The sequence below is a fragment of the Eretmochelys imbricata genome, chromosome 2 (genome assembly GCF_965152235.1).
Source record: "Eretmochelys imbricata isolate rEreImb1 chromosome 2, rEreImb1.hap1, whole genome shotgun sequence".
Taxonomy (NCBI): Eukaryota; Metazoa; Chordata; order Testudines; family Cheloniidae; genus Eretmochelys; species Eretmochelys imbricata.
The window spans coordinates 202,307,652-202,327,951 of NC_135573.1; the positions used below are offsets into that span (position 1 = coordinate 202,307,652).

At 42.0% G+C, this 20,300-nt stretch overlaps 1 protein-coding gene across 1 annotated transcript in view; it reads right to left on the bottom strand.

The window, feature by feature from the left end:
• Window positions 1-19,107, bottom strand: part of KCNH8 (potassium voltage-gated channel subfamily H member 8) — a 369,341-nt gene extending 350,234 nt beyond the window's left edge. Inside the window, exon 1 of the mRNA XM_077809313.1 lies at window positions 19,032-19,107. Within this exon, the coding sequence (XP_077665439.1) occupies window positions 19,032-19,107 (76 nt within the window). The remainder of the gene's footprint in view (window positions 1-19,031) is intronic.
• Between the last annotated feature and the right edge of the window lie 1,193 nt (window positions 19,108-20,300).

Below are 20,300 nucleotides of genomic sequence, written 5' to 3' on the forward strand. Positions count from 1 at the left end.
CTCCACACATTTTCTTCCGAGTTCATAGAATTGTAGGACTGGAAGGGACCTCAAGAGGTCTTCTAGGGCAGTCCCTTGAACTCAAGGCAGGAATAAGTATGATCAAGAATGATCAGTGATCCCGTTAGGTTTTTTGGATCTTTGTACGTATACAACTTATTTTCTTACTTTAATATTTAACTATCCTTTCCTACTTGGAACTTTCATTTATTGAAACATACAATACTCTAGTCAATAACCTTAGTCTCTCAAACTATTATTTTCTTTTCTCCTATTCACAGGTGAAAAGAACAACAAACAAAAAACAACCATCCTAAACTTTTAGTTATTCGTATTGGCCACAGATAAACTTGTTTCAAGAATCACAGTTCAGCCGACTTATTACACAACACTTGAATAAGGAAAATAGTTGATACAGAAATGTTAGAACCATCATATCCTGTTATCTCAAACCATTAGGTATTACTTCATATGTATATGCACCAGTCCATGACTGCAAAAGAAAAGCTATGATCAACAATACTTTTGTATTTTAATCTGGGACATTATATTTAAACTGACTTCTGAAACAATACGGTCATTAATGGTTGGCTAAAGGTGCTTTAGCCAATGAAGATATGAATCCTTCACTAAAAAGTTCATATTTCTAAGAATTTCTCACTCTTAAAATATAAAGCTGTCAATACATTATACTCTTTCTGTTCTCTACCTTTGTTAATTCCAGGGTTTCGGGGGGCAGGGGAGGGAGGGGAAGAGAGAAGAGAAGAGAAAAAACACTATTAGTGCAAGTTTCTCTCATCAGACCAGATATTTAGATAAATTCTAGTCCAATTCAATGGATCAACCTGTCTTGGGGGGAAGGGGGGGAAAAAATCTAACAAAATGATAAGATACCTCAAGGATCTGAGAGAGCGAGCGCGAGAGAGAGAGAGAGCGCGCGCGCACGCACGCACTGAACTGGGTAAGAAGGGACATTTTGACATGAATAAGGATGTCTCTCCAGAAAGCTCAAAAAGACAAGAAAAACAAACAATGTAGCAATAAGACATTTCAGTGCCACACAAGCCTCGGAGATCTGTGCATTTCAGTAGGTTCATCTTGAAGGGAAACCAAAATAAAACACCTGATAAAGTTATTTTCTACATTAAATCTATGTTCACCTCTTCCATCAACTATTCTGAATGTACTGGAAGTGTGTTAGATTTGCATTGTTTGAATATTACATATTTTGCTACCAAAGGAGACACCAATACCCACTGTACTGTTCACTGGAAGATTAATTTAGCTACCAAATTTCACTATTCTAATTTTTGAAGATGGTATCGCTTTGTATTCAGAACTAGGTAAAGAACTTTCCAAAAACAAGGGGAGCAATACATAGAATTTGCAAAATGAAAAAAAGTTACATGAATAGGTTAACAGATAATTTTGCACATTCTTACTTCTTAGGGTTAGATTCTGGTCTCGTTTACTACAATGTGGGTCTGGAGCAAATCAGAAATGACCTCAGAGTAATCCCAGATGATTCACACTAAATGTAACAGAAAACACAGTGTTCCTTTGTTAATGGTTAATGCTTTCAGAGGGAAATTTTCAAATTTCTTCAATATTGGCCTACTAGAGTTCAACTTTAATGGAAGTCAAATTCTTGTTAACTTCAAATGGTAGCAGAGTTAGGTCTATACTGGGCATATTTGAAAACCCTTTTCCTAGAAAGTTTGCTATTTGGACAATAAATGTTGCCTACATATCAGCTTTGTAATTTGCCATGTTAACACTGGTTTCTGCTGACAGAAGTGCACTTTGAAGACAGCCAGTTAATGGGCTGAAATTAATCTGATTCAACCAAAAGCTCTTATTACAACCAAGCTATCAGATGGCTGTTCTGAATTGCATAAACACATTGAAACATTAGGGACTGAAGTCTCTCTCCCTCAGTCTGATGAAAAATGGTGCAGTTTCAAGTCATCAGTGCTGACTGCTGTGAGCTCGGTGCTAGGGCCTGCCCTTCAAATGTCATCCATGGATCAGTCTGGAGATGCTCACAATAGTTGGAGTGAAGGAAATAGTGAAGTTACAATTTGAGTCTTCAAAGACATGTTAGTAGAGCACAAAAGCAAAGGATGAATGGGTTTGACTTGGGAACATTGTCAAGTCATGGTGGGGTGGGGGGGGGGGGGAAGAGACGGAATCCAGACAGCCAGTTTAGAACAGGCTGCTGCCAGGCATGATCTCCACACCCTTTACTCAACATCATGGTGTTTTCAGAGAAGGTGGCATCAGCTTTTCCTGTACAGAATCACGATGGCAGCATCAGCCATAATCTGCAGGCTCATTTGCATCAGTGGGAAGATCATTTCAAGATGCTCCTCAATTGTCTGTCACTTTCAGTCCCTCTTCTACTTGAAAAAAAGGGCAGGAAATTCCAGTAAATCCATCTTGCTTCAACCAAGAAGAGGTCTGGACTTCAGTCCACAAGATGAAGCCTGGAAAGGCACCAGTGGTTTGTAACATTACCCCTGAGTTGCTGAAGACAGGTGAGAGTATTATTTCATGGCTGCAATAGGTTCTTCCAAGCCATCTGGTATACTAATATCCCCAATGACTGGAAGAAGGCGGTTATTCTGCCTCTGTTCAAAAGGGCAATAAAGTCAAATGTTTCCACGGTATGCATCCGATGAAGTGAGCTGTAGCTCACGAAAGCTCATGCTCAAATAAATTGGTTAGTCTCTAAGGTGCCACAAGTACTCCTTTTCTTTTTGCAAAGTCAAATGTAGCAACTACAGAAGGCTTATACTATTATCAGTCCCAGGAAAAGTGCTTGCTTCCATATTAATATCTCAAATCAGCAACACCCTTTATGGCAAAGGCTGGGATGCTGAGTGTAGCTTTAGACCCTGGTTGTTCCATTACTGACCAGACAATATTTGGAGAAGATGGATGGATTTAATAAGTTGCTCACAGCACTTTTATAAACTTCCCTCAGGCCTTTGACTCAGTACATTGAGCAAGTTTCTGGGATCTGATGAAGCATTTTGACATCCATAGGACAGTAGGGTCATCGACAGAAAATCTCTATAATGGAACTAAAAGTGGTGGTTGAGTCATTGGCAGATCTAAAGCATGGTTTCCTATCTCCTTGAGAGTTTAGCAAGACCATGACCGGTCACCATCAATATTGGCATGGTTTGGGTGACGGATTACCTTGAAGAGGCAGCTATCAGCAACATTGAGCTGACCACCATTGTTTGTCATTTTCTGGTTGGCTCAGTTTGGTGTATCACTGCAGCTGATGGCCAGTCTGGTTGGTCAAGAAGTGGCATGCATGGTTTTATCAGGATTAATCAGCAGACCAAAGTCATTGCCATCAAACAGCCTCCAGCTCCAGATTACAACCAGCTCAGTATTCGCCTGTCTAGATGGGATATTCAGCAGGTTGTAGCTGATGAATATTTGGGCAGCGTCATACGCTGTGCTGGAGAATGCTTGAAAGATATGGACGCTGGTATAGCAGAAACTGCAGCTATGTTTCAGGCACTTCAGCGGCCTTCATAGGGATGTTGTGACATCAAGCTTCCTACAAAACTGAGGATCTATAGAACCAGTTATCCAACTCTGTTGCATGTAAGTGACACATGGGCACTAAGGAAGGCTGAAGAACACTGGATTGACATTTTCAGTTCTCATCTTCTCCATCAGCTGGCTCCATATCAAGTGGCAGGAGAAGATCAGAAATTAAGCCATTCGAAGCTGAACACAGCGAGCACCTCTATTATCAGGGGCTCAGTTTCTGAAACTTTCTTGGTATGGACATATAAAAATGGAAGGGCGATGAATTCTGAAGTGCATGTGTATACCAGAGAATGTTCCTACACATCAGATGATCACATGGGCACCAAAAGCTTTAATGATGTGACAAGATTGTATCTTCAGTTTGTCCGTCACTGGCAATCAGACCATTTTAAGCACCTTGCCAGAGCTCAATCCAGATGGAGCTCACTAGAAAAGAAGGCCACATCCTTTTGGATTTGCCATTATGATGAACAAGTTAGGAAATTGACCAAGACCCAGGGTTTTCATGGCATTTTGTATTAACAGATAGTAGTTTTCTTCCTATAATTTTCATTACATTTCCCAAGTTCCTCTGAGGAAGAGAAAAAAAGCTATAGAAATAGTTATGCCTTTTTATCCCACTGGAGAGAAATTTACCTGGAAGTTGTGTAATATAAAGGCAACTCTTTTGACATTCCCTATTATCTGCGGTTTTCTTCTTTTATATAAAATATATGCCTATCAGATTCAGTTTGTGTTGAGAAAAAAAGAAATAATGCTTCCATTAAGGAGATGGCTATTCAAATTATACCCTGGGGATTATTGTGAACTATTATTATTCTTAGAATGTCAGATGGAAAACATTCCTGGAAAATCCTTGAAAATACTACTGAAGAGAGTTTTGAAGACAGATAGTTAGCTCTTCTTAAAAGGCTTATGGTGGGGGGGGGGCACTCTCATAAAAGGACCTAAAGATTTCTTAACTCCAGCCCTGAACAGCCACCAAAAATAGGACAGACAGCTTGCAGAAACTTACTATCAGCCAGATTTTAGAAGGCATATTTCATTGCAAGATCACAAGACACTAGATTTTTGTTAAAAATACCAGCCGAGTGTAAGGTCAACAAGAGAAGACAGGGAGTTTTCCCACACTGCAATCTGTTTTAACTCTCTGTGCAGTGATTGACAGGCTAGATTAAAATTTTAGGAGTGTTCAAGGGACAGTCAATGCCATCTCTGAACATACTAGCTTTTTTTTGTTTTTTTAAGTATAACAGCTGTTCTAAAGCCTTTGAGTCATATTACAAGGTCCTGGAACGCAAAAGCAGCCAACCGTTTCTTGGCGTAGAGAAGCTCCACAAAACAGAAATTGTCCTTCTATTAAGGAACTTTTCCCCCTTGTCTGCAGTTTGAGAGCAAGCTTTGAGATTTACAGAGGGAGACTTTAATTTGACTTCTCTTCCCCATCCCCCTTTTCTTTTTCAGCAGCAGGGCAAGGTAGTGCTGTACTGCAAATGAAAGCAGGGCACACTTAAATTATGCTCTCTCAGTCTCAAATTAGTTATAATTGCACAACATAACCTCACACAAACATGGATTTTTTTAAAATGTGTACTGAAGGCACTATGATGTTTTTATCATATTTTAATCATTTTGTTATGTTGGTCAGTACCCTAAGCACATCTGTTTTGCATGTGAAAGGAATGAGATTTATAAAATTATTACAAGTACTCACAGCAAGAAGTTAGGTTAAAACAGTAATTTAGAAATACAACTATTTTTTAAATCTGCTCCAGAACTTCCAAAGCAAATAATGGGCCAGCCCCACCCCTACAGTAACTCCATTTACTTCAGTGAACTTGTATCAGGAACAAACATGACATCATCCATTTGGAAATCTACATCATTCTTTATTCTTCTACAGCAAAACCACTATGAGTAGTAAAGAACTCTGATCATTCTATTCAATTTAGAATATCTACATAGAGTGTTCCTATTGTGATCAACTGAATAAGGTACAGCAAACTTAATTTAAAACATACAAGAGGCAGTTTTTAAAAAATAACTAAGGACTGGGGAAAAGTGAATAGGTGCTGAGGAGCACATGATTTGAAGACTCACATCCCTTAGGAGAGGATTAAAGATGATACTCCATATCCTAGTAAAAGAGGGGAGAATCTAAGTTGATAAAGTACAGGTAGGAACTGAAGAGAAACAGTCAAATGAACAAAGGTACCATTCAATTACATCACATTAAGGAAGACAATTAAATATTGACAAGTCTTACAAGTGCTTGTATACAAATGCAAGAAGTAAGTCTAAATACACAGAACTTGAGTGTCTGGTATTAAATGGGAATATTGATATAAGAGGCATCACAGAGACTTGATGGAATGATGATAGTCAATGGCACACAGTAATACTAGGATACAAAATATATAGGAATGACAGAGTAGGTTGCGCTGGTGTGGGGTAACACTATAAGTGCGGGAAAAAGCATAGAGTCAAATATAGTAAAAATTTTAAATGACTCAAACTGTACCATAGAATCACTATGGACAGAAATTCCAGGCTTGAACAATAAGAATAGCCGGACTAGGATGGTGGCAGTGATTGTGAAATGCTAATGATTGTAAATGGAAAATCCAATATTAATGGGGAATTTCAACTAGCCCCATATTGACTGGGTACACATCACCACAAGACGGAATGCAGAGATAAAATTTCTAGACTCCATCAGTGATTGCTTCTTGGAGCAGCTACTCCTGAACCCACAAGAGGATAAGCAGTTCTTGATTTAGTCCTAAGCAGAGCACTGGATCTGGTCTGAGAGATAAATATAGCGGAAACACTCAGTAATAGCAATCATAATGTAATTAAATTTAAACATCCTTGTGGGGGGGGGGAAATGCCCATTGCGGTAGCATTTAACTTCAAAAAGGGAAACTACACAAAAATGAGGAAGCTAGTTCAAAGGTAATTAAAAGGAACAGTCACAAGAGTGAAAAGCCTGCAAGCTACATGGAAGCTATTTAAAAAGCCCTAATAGAGGCTCAAACTAAATAATAAAATTTTTAAAAAAAGTCAGAGGATCAAAAAAATTCCACCATGGCTAAACATATTAAAAGAAGTGGGTGAAAGCAAAAAGTCATCCTTTAAAAACTGGAAGTCAAATCCTATTTAGGAAAACAGAAAGGAGTATTAACACTGGCAAGTGTAAAGGTACAATTAGTCAGGCCAAAAAAAGAGTTTTAAGAACAACTAGCAAAAGACACAAAAACAAACAGCATAAATTAAGTACATCAGAAGCTAAAAGCCTGCCAAACAAACCATCAGTGGGGCCACTGAACAATCAAGGTGCTAAAAGACCATTCAAGGATAACAAGACCATTGTGGAAAAACTAAAGCTTTGTCTACACTGCAGAGTTTTGTTGCCAAAAGGCAGCTTCTGGTCGACAAAACAGTAGATGCATACATACTACGATGCGACTACTGGCGGCAAAAAAGCCCTGTTTTGGCAACAAAGTAAAACCACCCCAATGAGAGACGTAGGGCTCTTTGCGCAAAAGTTTTGTCGACAAAGTGCCAGTGCGGACACTGTGCTTGATTTTCTCTCTTTAATTGGCCTCCGGGAGGTGTCCCACAATGCCCATCCTGACCGCTCTGGTCAGCAGTTTGAACTCCACTGCCCTGCAGCCAGGTAAACAACCTCCCCCTTTAAAGCCCTGGGGAATTTTTGAAATTCCATTTCCTGTTTGCTCAGTGTGGAGAGATCTCATTGCATCTTCCCAGGTGACCAAGGTGGCTTCACGCAGCAAATGCTCTCCCATTTGGACCACTGCAGAGCAGCTGGGATCTGCTCAGTATTTGAGGGGAGGAGGCTATACAGTCCCATCTTGGCTTCAGCCATAGGAATTTTGGCAGATTTCTTGAGGCTTGTGCAAAAAGGGGGATGACCAGGAGACAGTGCAGTGCAGAGCAAAGATAAAAGAGCTGAGGCAGGTGTACCATAAGATGAGGCAAACAGTCGCTCTGGTGCTGCACCCAAGACCTACCAGTTCCATAAGTAGCTGGACACTATCTTCAGTGGCACCACCACCTCACCCCCAAGAGCCCTGTGGATACTTCAGTGGGCCTGGAGGCAGTGGAAAGAGGACCTAACCTGAAGGACAAAGTCCTTGATGAAGAGGTGGAGCTCAGAGCAGGGTTGCTCAGTAGTGCAGGCAGCCAGGATCTGTTTACCACTCCAGCGGGGTCTAGCTGGTCTCAGCAGTTGCTCTCCAGTGAGCAAGAAGCAGGAGAAGAGATGCCTGTTAAGTAGTTTGTGTAGTGTGGAGGTGGGTTCAGGGTATAGAAATGTACAAGGCTAGCTGTGTTTCTGTGTTCCTGGTGCAACTAATAAGTATGGCGAAAGAGGTTGTTGATGCATGCCATGATCTCACAGGAATCTTCCACAGAGATCTCTTGGAAACTTTCCTGGAGGTACTCGGCAATCTTCTGCCAAAGGTTCCTTGGCAGAGCTGTTTTGTTCCTTCCCCTATTGTAGGAAGCTTTCCCACACCATTCAGCAATGATTTGCGCAGCGACCAAAGCGGCACACAGGCAAGCAGCATAGGGATCAGGGCAGACGACACAAGCATGTAGTAGATGTGCCCTTGCTTCCCCGCTTACCCTCAGGAGTGAGAGACCTGCTACAATGACCCCTGCCTCTGGAAAAGTGTGGGAGAATTTAGATTTTTTTTCCCTAGTTGGCTGCACCAGAACCCTTCCAGGGTGCTCTTTTCCCTATGTAGAGTTCCCCTCGCCCACAGCCAACACTCACCATGAGTTGGGTGTTTGCCGAGATGTGTGCTTGCCAAGGATGAGTGAGGAAAAGTGATTATGCTTCAATGCTGCGCGTGAACTTAATCATGTTTCTGCGCATTGTTTCTTGTGCCTCTGCAGATGTGGCCTGCACACTGGCCAAGCGTCTCCACCAGATAAGAAAGTGGCCAAGATGGAGCAAGACAACATGTTCTGGGAGATACTGTAGTTCTCCAATGCACAGAAAAGGGAATGCAGGGAGTGGAGGGAAGCCAAAAGACAAGACAGAAAAGAAAATCAGGCGTTTGTTAAGGACGCTACTGTGCAGATGATTAAAGTCATGGAGGCGCGAACACAGATGCTGAAGTTCTTAAAAATGCTGCAGACTGAGCAGATGCATGCCCACCCTCCTCTGCAACACATTCAGAACTTTTTTCCATGCACCCTTCCCCCAACTCCACCCGCACATTCCTTTCTGCTTTCCCAGACTCTTCTGCTTCCCCGTTCACTCCACCCCGGCAGACAACTTCCAAAATGCTAGCTGGACCTACACAACTCTGAAAATCTGCCCTTCCCTGCTACCTCCTTTCCCACCAACCCTGCTTATGTGTGTGTGCGTGTGTGTGTTTTTTGTGCAATAAAAGCAAAGTTTTTGAATAACAAATCTTTATTTTTGTCCTACAGATTGAGATAGCAGGCACTACCAAGACATACACATGCAGTTTCATCATTTGCTTACTGGATTTTAAGGCCCCAAATTTCACAATTGTTTCCTCGGAAAACTAGATGTAATGTAACATTGCAGTACCAATTACTAGTTCTCATTTTCAAAGTGTTGCCTCAAAGCCTCCCTGATTAAAACTGCCCCCTTCTGCGCCCCTCTGATAGCCCTGGTATCTAGCTGCCTCAGCACTCCACCCCTGAGCAAACCTTTCATCCTCTGCATGCTATTTGTGAAGCTATGTACAACACATGCCTATCACCATGTGTATATTAGCCTCATTGAGGTCTAACCTGCCATAAAGGCATTGACAGCACGCCTTTAATCTGCCAAAGGCACATTCCACTGTCATCCAGCACCTACTCTGCCTGTTGAACCACTCCTTACTGCTATCCAGGTTTCCTGTGTAAGGTTTAATGAGCCATGGCTGTAAGTGGTATGCCGGGTCTCCCAGGATCATGATGGGCATTTCAACGTCCTCTACTGTAATCTTCTGGTCTGGAAAGAAAGTCCCTGCTTGCAGCTTTCTATATAGACCAGTGTTTCTGAAGATGTATGCGTCATGCACCTTCCCAGACCACCCCCGACTGATGTCAGTGAAACACCCATGGTGATCCACAAGCACCTGCAACACTGTGGACAAGTACCCCTTCCTACTGATGTACTCCATCGCAAGGTGGTCTGGTGCCAAAATTGGAACATGTGTGCCATCTATCGCCCTTTCACAGTTAGAGAAACCCATTCTGCAAAGCCATCCACTATTTCACGCACATTTCCCAGAGTCACGGTCCTTTGTAGCAGGATGTGATAATTGCCTTGCACACTTGCATTAACACAGCCCCAAGGGTCAACTTCCCAACTCCAGACTGATTTGTGGCTGACAGTAGCAGTCTGGAGTCACCAGCTTCCACATTGTGGTTGCCATGTGTTTCTCTACTGATAAGTCAGGTCTCATTCTGGTGGCCTTCCACCACGGTGCAGGGGCAAGCTCCGCACTCAGTTCCAGGAAGGTGGTTTTCCACATCCAAAAGTTCTGTAGCCGCTGCTTGTCATCCCAGACCTGCATGACAATACAATCCTCCCACCATTTAGTGCTTGTTTCCCGAGCCCAGAAGTGACGGTCCACCATGTGTGGCTGTTCTGTGAATGTCAAAAGAAATCTAAGTTGCTCCTATCCATATCACACACACCATGTGAGGCATCTGGGAGTCTTGTTCAGTTAGGCAGTTCATGATTAACTGCAATGCCATTTGCAATGTTTTAATGACAGTTATCAGAGCATAGGAAAGCAGTATGGGATCTATCCCTTCACACAAAAATGCTGGGGTGCACAGCAAACAAGGACCTTGAAAAATGCAGCGAAAGAAAGCCAGAAGCCCATGGAATACTGGGATGGAAAACAATGAATCATGGAACATTGATCCTGGGTCCCAAGATGCGCAACAATCCACTCCACCTTCCCACAAGACCTAGCGGCAGAAGGTGTTGAACTGCACTGTGTGATACATACCCGCAGTGCATTGCTCACACTGCTGATGATGGGGTCCCAACTGTGGGCATTCTCTGCTGACAGAGAGAGCAGGTATGAACATGCAATATCAATTCTTTATTATAGCATGTTTTTGAGGGTCTACATAACTTGTCAACAAAACTCCATAGTGTAGACAAGGCCTGAGTTAATTTTTGGTATGGGTCTTCACTGCAGAGGATATGAAGGAGATTCCCAAACCTGAGCCATTCTTTTTAAGTGCCAAATCTGAGGAACTGTCCCAGATTGATGTGTTAGTAGGGGAGGTTTTAGACCAAGTGGATAAACTGAATGGTAATAAATCACTAGGACCCAAGAATTCTGAAGGAACTTAAATACAAAATTTTAGAACTCTTCCTGTGATATATAACCTATCACTCAAATCAGCCTCTGCAATAGATGACTGGAGAATAGCTAATGCAACACCCATTTTTAATAAAAGCTCCAGAGATGATCCTGGCAATTACAGGTCAGTAAGCCTAACTTCAGTACCAGACAAATTGGTTAAAACTAAAGTAAAGAACAGAATTATCAGATACATAGAATAACATGACTTTTTGGGAAAGCATTAACACTGCTTTTGTAAAGGGAAATCATGCCTCACCAATCTATTAGAATTCCTTGAGGGAGTAAACAAGTATGTGGAAAAAGGTGATCCAGTTGATATAGTATACTTGGACTTTCAGAAGTCTTTTACAAGGTCCCTCACCAAAGGCTCTTAAGCAAAGCAAGCAGTCATGGGATAAGAGGGAAGGTCTTCTCATGGATCAGTAACTAGTTAAAAGATAGGAAATAAAGGGTAGAATAAATGGTTAGTTTTCAAAATGGAAAGAGGTAAGTAGTGGGGTCCCCCAGGGACCTGAATTGGGACCAGTGCTCTTCAACATGTTCATAAATGATCTGGAAAAGGGGGTGAACAGTGAGGTAGCAAAGTCTGGAGAAGATGCAAAACTACTCAAGATAGTTAAGTCCAAAACAGACCATGAAGAGTTATAAAGGGATCTCACAAAAACTGAGTGACTGGGCAACAAAATGGCAGATGAAATTCAATGTTGATAAATGCAAAGTAATGCATATTGGGAAACAATACCAACTATACATACAAAATGATGGAGTTTAAATTAGCTGTTGCCACTCGAGAGACCCCTTCACATAACACAAGAACCAAGCATCACGCAATTAAAATAATAGGCAACAAGTATAAAACCAATATAAGGAAGAACTTCGTCACATAATGCACAGTCAACCTGTGGAACTCATCGCCAGAGGATGTTTTGAATACCAAAAATATAACTGGATTCAAGAATGAATAAGAAAACTTCAATGGCTATTAGCCAAGATGGTCAGGGACACAACCCCATACCCAAGTCTCAGATTTCCAGAAGCCAGGACTGGATGACAGGAAATGGATCACTCAATAATTGCTCTGTTCTCTTCATTCTCTCTGAAGCACCTGGCATTGGCCACTGTCCGACGACAGGATACTGGGCTAGATGGACCACTGCTCTGACCCAGCATGGGCATTCTTATGCTAGTGTGGACTAACAGTCCGAGTACACAAGTGGGAGTCAGGACTCTCTTAGTCTGAACTCTCCCACTCACTTTTTACTGGATCTTACTCAAATTGCTTCTTTTCTCCAATTATCCGTTAAATAGGGACAATATTATTTACTTCCTCCCTGTGATGCTGTAAGGTTTCACTTGTTATTGTTTGTAAAACTCTTTGAGAGATGCTTTAGAAGTGCAAAGACCTATAGTTATAGCTGGAGCTTCTGTACACACTGATCATCCCTGTCTGCCATGATAACCTCCTGAGATCATTGGCTCCTGGTGCACGAGGCTGCTGTACCTTCTACCAGGGAACCTGATCAAAGGAGATGCTCCTAGACTGAGTTGGGATAGGTACCACCTTAGAGACACTTTGGCACCCCTTCAGTTGTGTGGTGTCACCTGGTCACTTCTGAGGATTGGGCCCCAAATTATAAAATTCCGCAAAATTAGTCAGTTGCTGAATGACTCTCCTAAATTAATTCTAGTTCCAGACAAAACACGACAAAAAAATTAACTTAATTCAAATAAATATTCTAAGAAAAATCACCTCAGAATCTAATGTAAATGAAAGAGCCTTCTTTAAAGCACAGCTCTATTTTGAAAGGCAACAAGTGTGATTTTTATGTAACAGATATGCTTCTTGCACCAGATCCTCAGGACTAGCCCTTCTGTAGCTGGTGCAGCTCAGCAAAAAGGGAGCAAAGGTGGTTTTAAGTCACCTTTACACCCTTTTGATCCTGAAGCATCCAGGCTGGCGTCAAGCAACAGTTTAGGTCAGACTAAATGTTGCTCGAAGTTATGTTTGCTGACAACAGCAGCCAGGAATTAGCCAAACATAGCAACCCTATGCCATCAAGCAACTCACCTGCACTGTGAGGATGCACAGGTAGCTGGTTAAGCTGGCATCTCAGCTATCAGTGCCAGAGTAGCACAAGCAGCCAGACTTGGGGCCAAGATCTGGCCTTTTCTCTATATTCAAAATCCTGTGTATTGATTTTCACATCATGGCTACAGGGTGAATTGTGGCAAAGACCCCTTTTAGTCCCTCCCAAGGGCACTCCTGCAGTGACAGACCTGGTTTCCTGCCATGTTAATGACACAGGCCCAACTCAACTTTGGTACATAATAGTTTTCCTTGAGAAGCCTCTGATAGTATACTTTGCAGTGATGCAGAAATAGCATCTTCAAAACAAAGCATCATTTATTAATTCTTCAAAAGTAACCCATTTTCCTAAATGTGTTAACACAATAAAAAGCCTACTCACATGGATACGATTTACACCCTTGCAAGCTCCCCTCAGCCAGCTAACCCTATACCTAGGGGAGAGAAACAGACTGCCCCAGCTGCATTTTCTATCTCACTTCATATGACTTTGCCAGCCTGAGACACGACTAGGCAGCCCCTTCTAACATCTTTGAGGGTTTAGATCCTCTTTGATAACAGGTTTCAGGCTTGGGAACAGTAAACCATTCTAGCAGACAGGTAATTTCTTCCTCATTAACAGCCCAGCCACCTTTCCACAAGGATTCTTATATTTGCCATAGTTTCATTTGCCTGTGGGTTTCTCCCTTAACCTTAACCTTAACCTTCTCCCTTAACCTTAACCTTTCTCCCTTAGCCTCTTGCGTGGCATAGGAGATTTGTAAAAATAATACACCTAGTAGCCTCATTTAGTGAAAAAAAAATTTATTCCTGCTAACAATTCAAAACCTAACCTATTCCTTGTTTACCAATTTCCTTGTTTCCTTGGAGCCTATTCTTCCTTGTTTATCAATTTCCAATGTGTAACACTTTTACAAACACGTTGACAATAATGAGTCTGCATGCGTGTCAATCAAGTTGTAAGTGGAAAACAGTGTAACTGAAGGTGTATGTTCTCCTACAGAGGTCATTATCACAGTTAATGGTGAGCAAGCTTGTCTCAGATCCTAGATTCAGTTTACAGGGCTAGCAATCAGGGGGAAATCATTTAATTTGGAATTTGAGAACATTGGATATAGAAGGCACTGAAAAACAACTATAAAATTCCAGATTTTCATCTTTAGAGAGAGGTTTTAGGGAGTAAAATCACACTGAGAAATAGCAGTGTGTTTTCTGCACAATTTAGTTAGGCATGTCCACTTACTAGAATGTAGTTTAACCTTGCTCCGCAGGAAAGTGGCAGTTTACATCACACTCTGATGTGGAAATTTTTTCCCAATATATAGTCTAGATTGTAGAGCTTCTGGGAAACAGTTTTTGAAATTAGTGAAAAATTGAAATGGGGAAGGAGGGGGAAGAAATCCCATCCTAGACAGGACAAAAAAAAAAAATCTGAAAAGAGTGCAAAGATAAAAATCTGGAAAAAAAAAATCTAAGTGTTTTGTTTTGATGTCAACCATTACTAAACAAACTATAATAAGCTTAAAATTTGAAAGATTTTGAACCAGAAAACTGGAATTTTTCTTGTTGAAAATATCAAAAATTACATGTTTTGAAAATATCAAAGCTTTCTTTTTCAACTTATTTTTTTTTCCTAAAAACATTTGTCAAAACTAACCCTCTCTTTCCCACAAAAAGTTTTGGTTTTGATGAATCAGCATTTTCAAATTTAAAAAAGCATTTTATGGAGAAATTCCCGAGAGCGTTACTAGATTGTGGGGTTCAAATTGTGGGTTTTGAACAGGGTTCAAAAAAGAACTAGATAAGTTCATGGAGGACAGGTCCATCAATGGCTATTAGCGAGGGTGGGCAAGGATGCAAAACCATGCTCTGAAACGCCCCTAACCTCTGTTTGCCAAAGCTGGGAATGGGTGATAGGATGGATCACTTGATGATTACCTGTTCTGTACATTGCCTCTGAAGCACCTGGCATTGGCCACTGTCGGAAGACAGGTTACTGGGCCAAATGGACCATTGGTCTGATCCAATATGGCCATTTTTATGTGCCCACTCAGCAAAGCCTCAAGACAGTGGCAATATGAAGAGACAGCACCACATTGGAAACATCAGGAGGTTTCTGGCATGCAGTGGGAGCATGCCCGCTACTACACACATGAAGGGGTGCAGCTTATTTCTCCAGGCGTGCAAGCCCTGCTTTGTGTGTGAAGTAGCAGGAGGGCATAAATGTTTTGTCAGGGGATCATGGATGAAGCAGTTCCTATGTTGCCCTGACTCCCTGTGACTGACATGTATTCAATAGTTTGATGATCATTGTCTATATTTCAGTCTAACACAGGTATTATAATACAACTAAAATTATGATGACCATGAAAGTTCTGAGTATCTAAAGTACATAATGAAACTAAACATTCATGTTTGTGGGGGCACATTATCTACAGATATTCTAGATTCTTGGTTTTTCCCCCCCGCAGTGTATTTCATGATATGGGTAAGTTGGTACAACATTAAAATCAAGAGACATATTGTGTTGAAAACTCATTCATAAAGTTTATGCAAAGTGAAGCATATTCTCCAGTGTTTTCTGGAATCCTTTTCTGCACTGTTGCCCAGAATTGGAATTAATTCTCCTCTGGATTAAAGATGCATTGGTGGATTAGTCTATCATTGATGACAACAAAAATATATCCTTCCCAAAGGCTTAAAATAAAAGGAGGTCTGTTAACTACAGACATTACTGTATCAAAACACGCAGGAAAATATAACAGAAGATCATCACCTCTGAAATCAAATTAGTTTATGTAACATATCCTGTGTTTAATATTGAATGCCAACCCCAAAATAAAATGTATAATCATATTTAAAAACACAGGGCCTGATCCTGTGAAGAGTTACACATAAGTAACTTTTATTAATCTAGCAGTATCATTGACATTACTACAATGCTCAGGTGAGTTCTTACTCACTTGCTTAAGAGATTGCAGATTTGGGCCCAGAGCTTGCCCTAGACTTTATAAAAACTGCATTTTTTCCCATATAGCTTAAAAAAATGTCAAACTACCACAGAAATAAGTATTTTGCAAATTAATTTTAAATTTAAAAAAGCCAACTAGATCATGTCAAATTAGCCTCAAAGAGAAAAATTATTTTGCAGATTTAAAAATTGCATAATGTTATGCACTTGAGCTATATGATCATTCTTCAAGGAAAGATATAGTTTAATAACTGACATTTGTTTTAATTGATATATTTGAATAACACAAAAATGTATTCTCTACCTCAGTGGTTCTCAACCAGGAGCACCCCTGGGCGTATGCAGAGATCTTCCAGGGGGTACATCAACTCATCTAGATATTTAGCTAGTTTTACAACTGGCTACATAAAAAGCACAAGCAAAGTCAGTACAAACTAAAATTTTATACAGACAAAGGGAGAAAGTAAGCAATTTTTCAGTAATAGTGTGGCTCTGACACTTTTGTATTTTTATGCCTGATTTTGTAAGTAAGTAGTTTTTAAGTGAGGTGAAACTTGGGGTACAAGACAAATCAGGCTCCGGAAAGGAGTACAGTAGTCTGGAAAGGTTGAGAACTACAGATCTGTAAATTAAGAGCCAGATGCTGCCCCCCTTACACCAAATAGTACCATTCTCCACACACAGTCCCATCCCAGTCAGTCCCACTCAGTAATACACAGCCTATAAGACTTTCTGTTGTGAATTTTTGGGAGCATTTAAAAGACAGAAATATATTTGTCCATGATAATGTCTTCTAAATAAAGCCTGTTTATCAGGTATTGAAGCCAAATCCTGAAGTCCTGTTTCAAGGCAAAACTTCCATTGAAACCAATGGGGATTTTCCTCTATAGAGGCATCAATAAAATGTTTCCCATTACTTTGTGCAAAAGTGTATTACTGTGTGTGAAAGTTTATTAATTGCTAATATTAAACATTTTAAAATAAGTTAGTCATGTAGATTTTTTCCCCTTGATAATAACTTCATAATGTATTCACTAACATGTCATACTTAATGTATTTATTAAAAGCCTTCCAAAAACATTAGTGAGACAAGGAGGGTGAGGTAATATCTTTTATTGGACCAACTTCTGTTGGCAAGAAAGACAAGCTTTGGAGCAACACACAGCTCTTCTTCAGGTCTCATACAAAACTTAACAACCTCTTATACACTCAAATAACTGCCAGATATAGGTCTTTGAATGCTTTTGTTTTACATGTTGCTGCAAGAGAGTATAGGGGATTGAACAGAACAGCTAAATTTAAGCAGCAATTCTTTTAATCTACGTAAATTAATGAGAAATTGTGCTTAGTCTTAAAATTCAACTAATCCAATAAACATCCCAAACACTAAGGTGTCATTCTTAAAACACACAATAAAATTATTCTTATAGCAATGTTTAAATAATTAAAAACCTAAATATCACTAGTAGGGAGTTTAACCAATTTGAACCTCCCAAAATAAATGGTCTCTAAAGTGGTTTTTTTTTTTTTAGTAAATTCCCCACATAGTGTGTTCAGTCCTTTGAACTGGAAGCCATTGTAGGGAGTTTCTAAGCAGGCAGCAATGGGGAATTATTTTTTTTCAGTAAGTGAACGTATCATCTCAAAAACCTTACAACATTAAATCTGCAAGAATTAACCTCCAATAAACAACACCTGGATAGTTGATTGTAAACTCTCTAACTGAAAAAAAAAGCGACTTGGAATATTGTGATGTATACAGTAACAAAATAGATATAGCTCTTTAAGGCACAGCTACTCTAAGAATTACTTTATAATGAAATATAGATTTAAGGCAGCCTTTAATCATGTTTTCAGGCTACCCTCAGACTACAGAGACAGTTGTAACGCGATTTTATGTTTCCCTGCAGTTGATCTGTGTGACTATATCCTGTCTTGAGATTTTACAATTTATTGAAGAGAACTGAGCTCAATTACTGTATCATCTCACACTAACACCAAAATAGTAATAAAAATACGCCAATGGATACAAGATTAAAGGTATATAAATATCAAAATGCTTGACAGAAAATGAAAAACTAAGTTAAATGAGTTTAAAGAGTTTATTTTCACACCAGCATGAATCATTTCGGATTTCCCCCCACTCCCAATAAAAAAAAAATTACGCTAGCGAAAAGTTTTCTCCCCCCATATCGTGTATTTAAACATCTTATTGGGCACAGGCAGCCTCGAAACTACAGCCTAGCACCTGCAGTCGCAAATTATTTCCGCGCACCTGAACAAACTCCACACATTGATGCAGCGCATCGCAAGGGAACCGCTGAGCGGGGCTTGACCGAGCAGCAGTAAGAGCCAGGGGGAGGGAAGGGGGCAGGAAATTGGGTGCTAAGTGGAAAGACTAAGTCAGGAACAGCTGGAGGGTCAGTTACGCGCAAAGGGAGAGGAGCAGGACCTAGCCAGGGTCCTGAAATGACAACTCCGACACCAAACCCATTCATTAAACCGCCGCAGACATTCATTCAACAACCCCCCTGCACAGCTGTCTGGCTAACGCAAAACCTGATTAAAAGCTTAAATCTTGTCAAAGAGATTTAAAAAAAAAAAAAAAAAAGACTTTCAAGGCCACGTCCGGAGTCTGAAGCCTGCATCTCTCCGCGCTCCCCCTGCTCTCAGGGGGGCTGCACCGGCTGCACGGCAACACGCAGCCGGCACGAGGGCGGCTGCGAGGGGCAGAAAGCCCCGGGAAGAAGCAGTAGCCTGAGCCTACAACTTCCATGCAGAGAACAGCGGGGAGCGGCCAGGACCGCAGTCCGGGAATAACCCCGCAAGTTCCCAAAGAGGCGCCAAGCGCAGCCCGCTCTCCTTGCAACGGGCGAGCTGCCCCAGCACACCAGGGACCACCCCACCAGGGGCTGGGAGCCCCCGCCGCTGCCCAGCCACAACCAGGGGAGAGGGGTGCGTGCAATGCCGGACCGACACCCGGCCCAAGGAGCGCTCCCCGCTGCCCAAGCCCCCGACTCACGCGTGCCGTCGAAGCGGGTGGCGATGGTGTCGAGGAAGGTGTTCTGCGGGGCCAGCAGTCCTTTCATCACCGGCATCTTTCCAGCGCGGTGCGAAATTCTCCATCAAACTTTGTCCCGGGAGGGCGGCTCGCAAAGAAAGTGCAAAGGGGGCTGGGCAGGTGGGAGAGCGCGGGCCGCCGCGACTTCGCCGAACCCGGGACGCGCCCGTCCCCCCGGCCGCACGCAGGCTAGCGAGAGAGCTCGGCGGCTCCCCTCTTCCACCAGCTGCCGGAGCTCCCCAGCTCCCGCCCGCCGGCTGCGCCCGCGAGCAGCCGCCGCGCGCTCCATGCCCCTCCACGTGATTGGCTGGCGAGAGAGACCCGGGGGGGGGCGGTGAGTGTGTGCGCGCGGGGGCGGGGGACGTTCCTGGCACGGCGTGTGGGAGCCGCGGCCGCGTGGCTCGGGGGTTGTTTGTTTGCCCACAAGGCGCTTTGTTCAGCCCTTCCTCAGAGGGGGGAGCCCCGGGGGCTGGCGTGTGTGGCGGGCCACCTGGGCAGAGGGGGCGTAGTCCCAGGAGGAAAGGTGGGCTGGGGGTCAGGAAGATGCGAAGGGCACCAGATTGCAAATGACTGGGGTGAACGTTGAGTGTGCGTTCATCTGACAATACTCCACCTTCTAGCGGAAAGGTAACAGCTGAGCCAGCCGGTCACACCCCTCCCCCAGTCAAAAAAAAAAAATCTAATGCTTAAAGAACAAGCTCACCAATAAAATCCAGGCTGTAATGAACCCTAACACAATACAGCTGCAAAAACCTGCTTCCAGGCGCTTTTTTGGCCTCGATCCTCTTAGTTCTGTTGCCTAAATAGAACACGAGAATACAGGCTCCATTTCAACCCCAAAAATCCAGATTTCCCCCAAAATAATATTGTTACACATACCTGAATCCTTCCATTTTCTGGCTCCCAATTCCAAACTACACCTTAAAAACGCAGACACTTATGGGTCTAGGAGCAACAGTATTGCAAAAACCCGGCATCGGAAGCCTGCTAAATTTTGGCCAAAACCTACAAATTGTACCATTAAAAGAGAGAATAAGTGTTGCTGCTACTATTCCTCCTAAAACGTCTGACTCCCTCCTCCTGTACACAGTCTAGCACAGAAAGCTGCAAAACCTCTAATTTGGCAACAGTACCTGCTGGATCCAGCTATTTTTTGCTGCATCCCTTCTGGTTTTACTGTCTAAACTTAATGGGTATGCAGTTTCTCTTACTCCACGAGAGTAGTCTCAA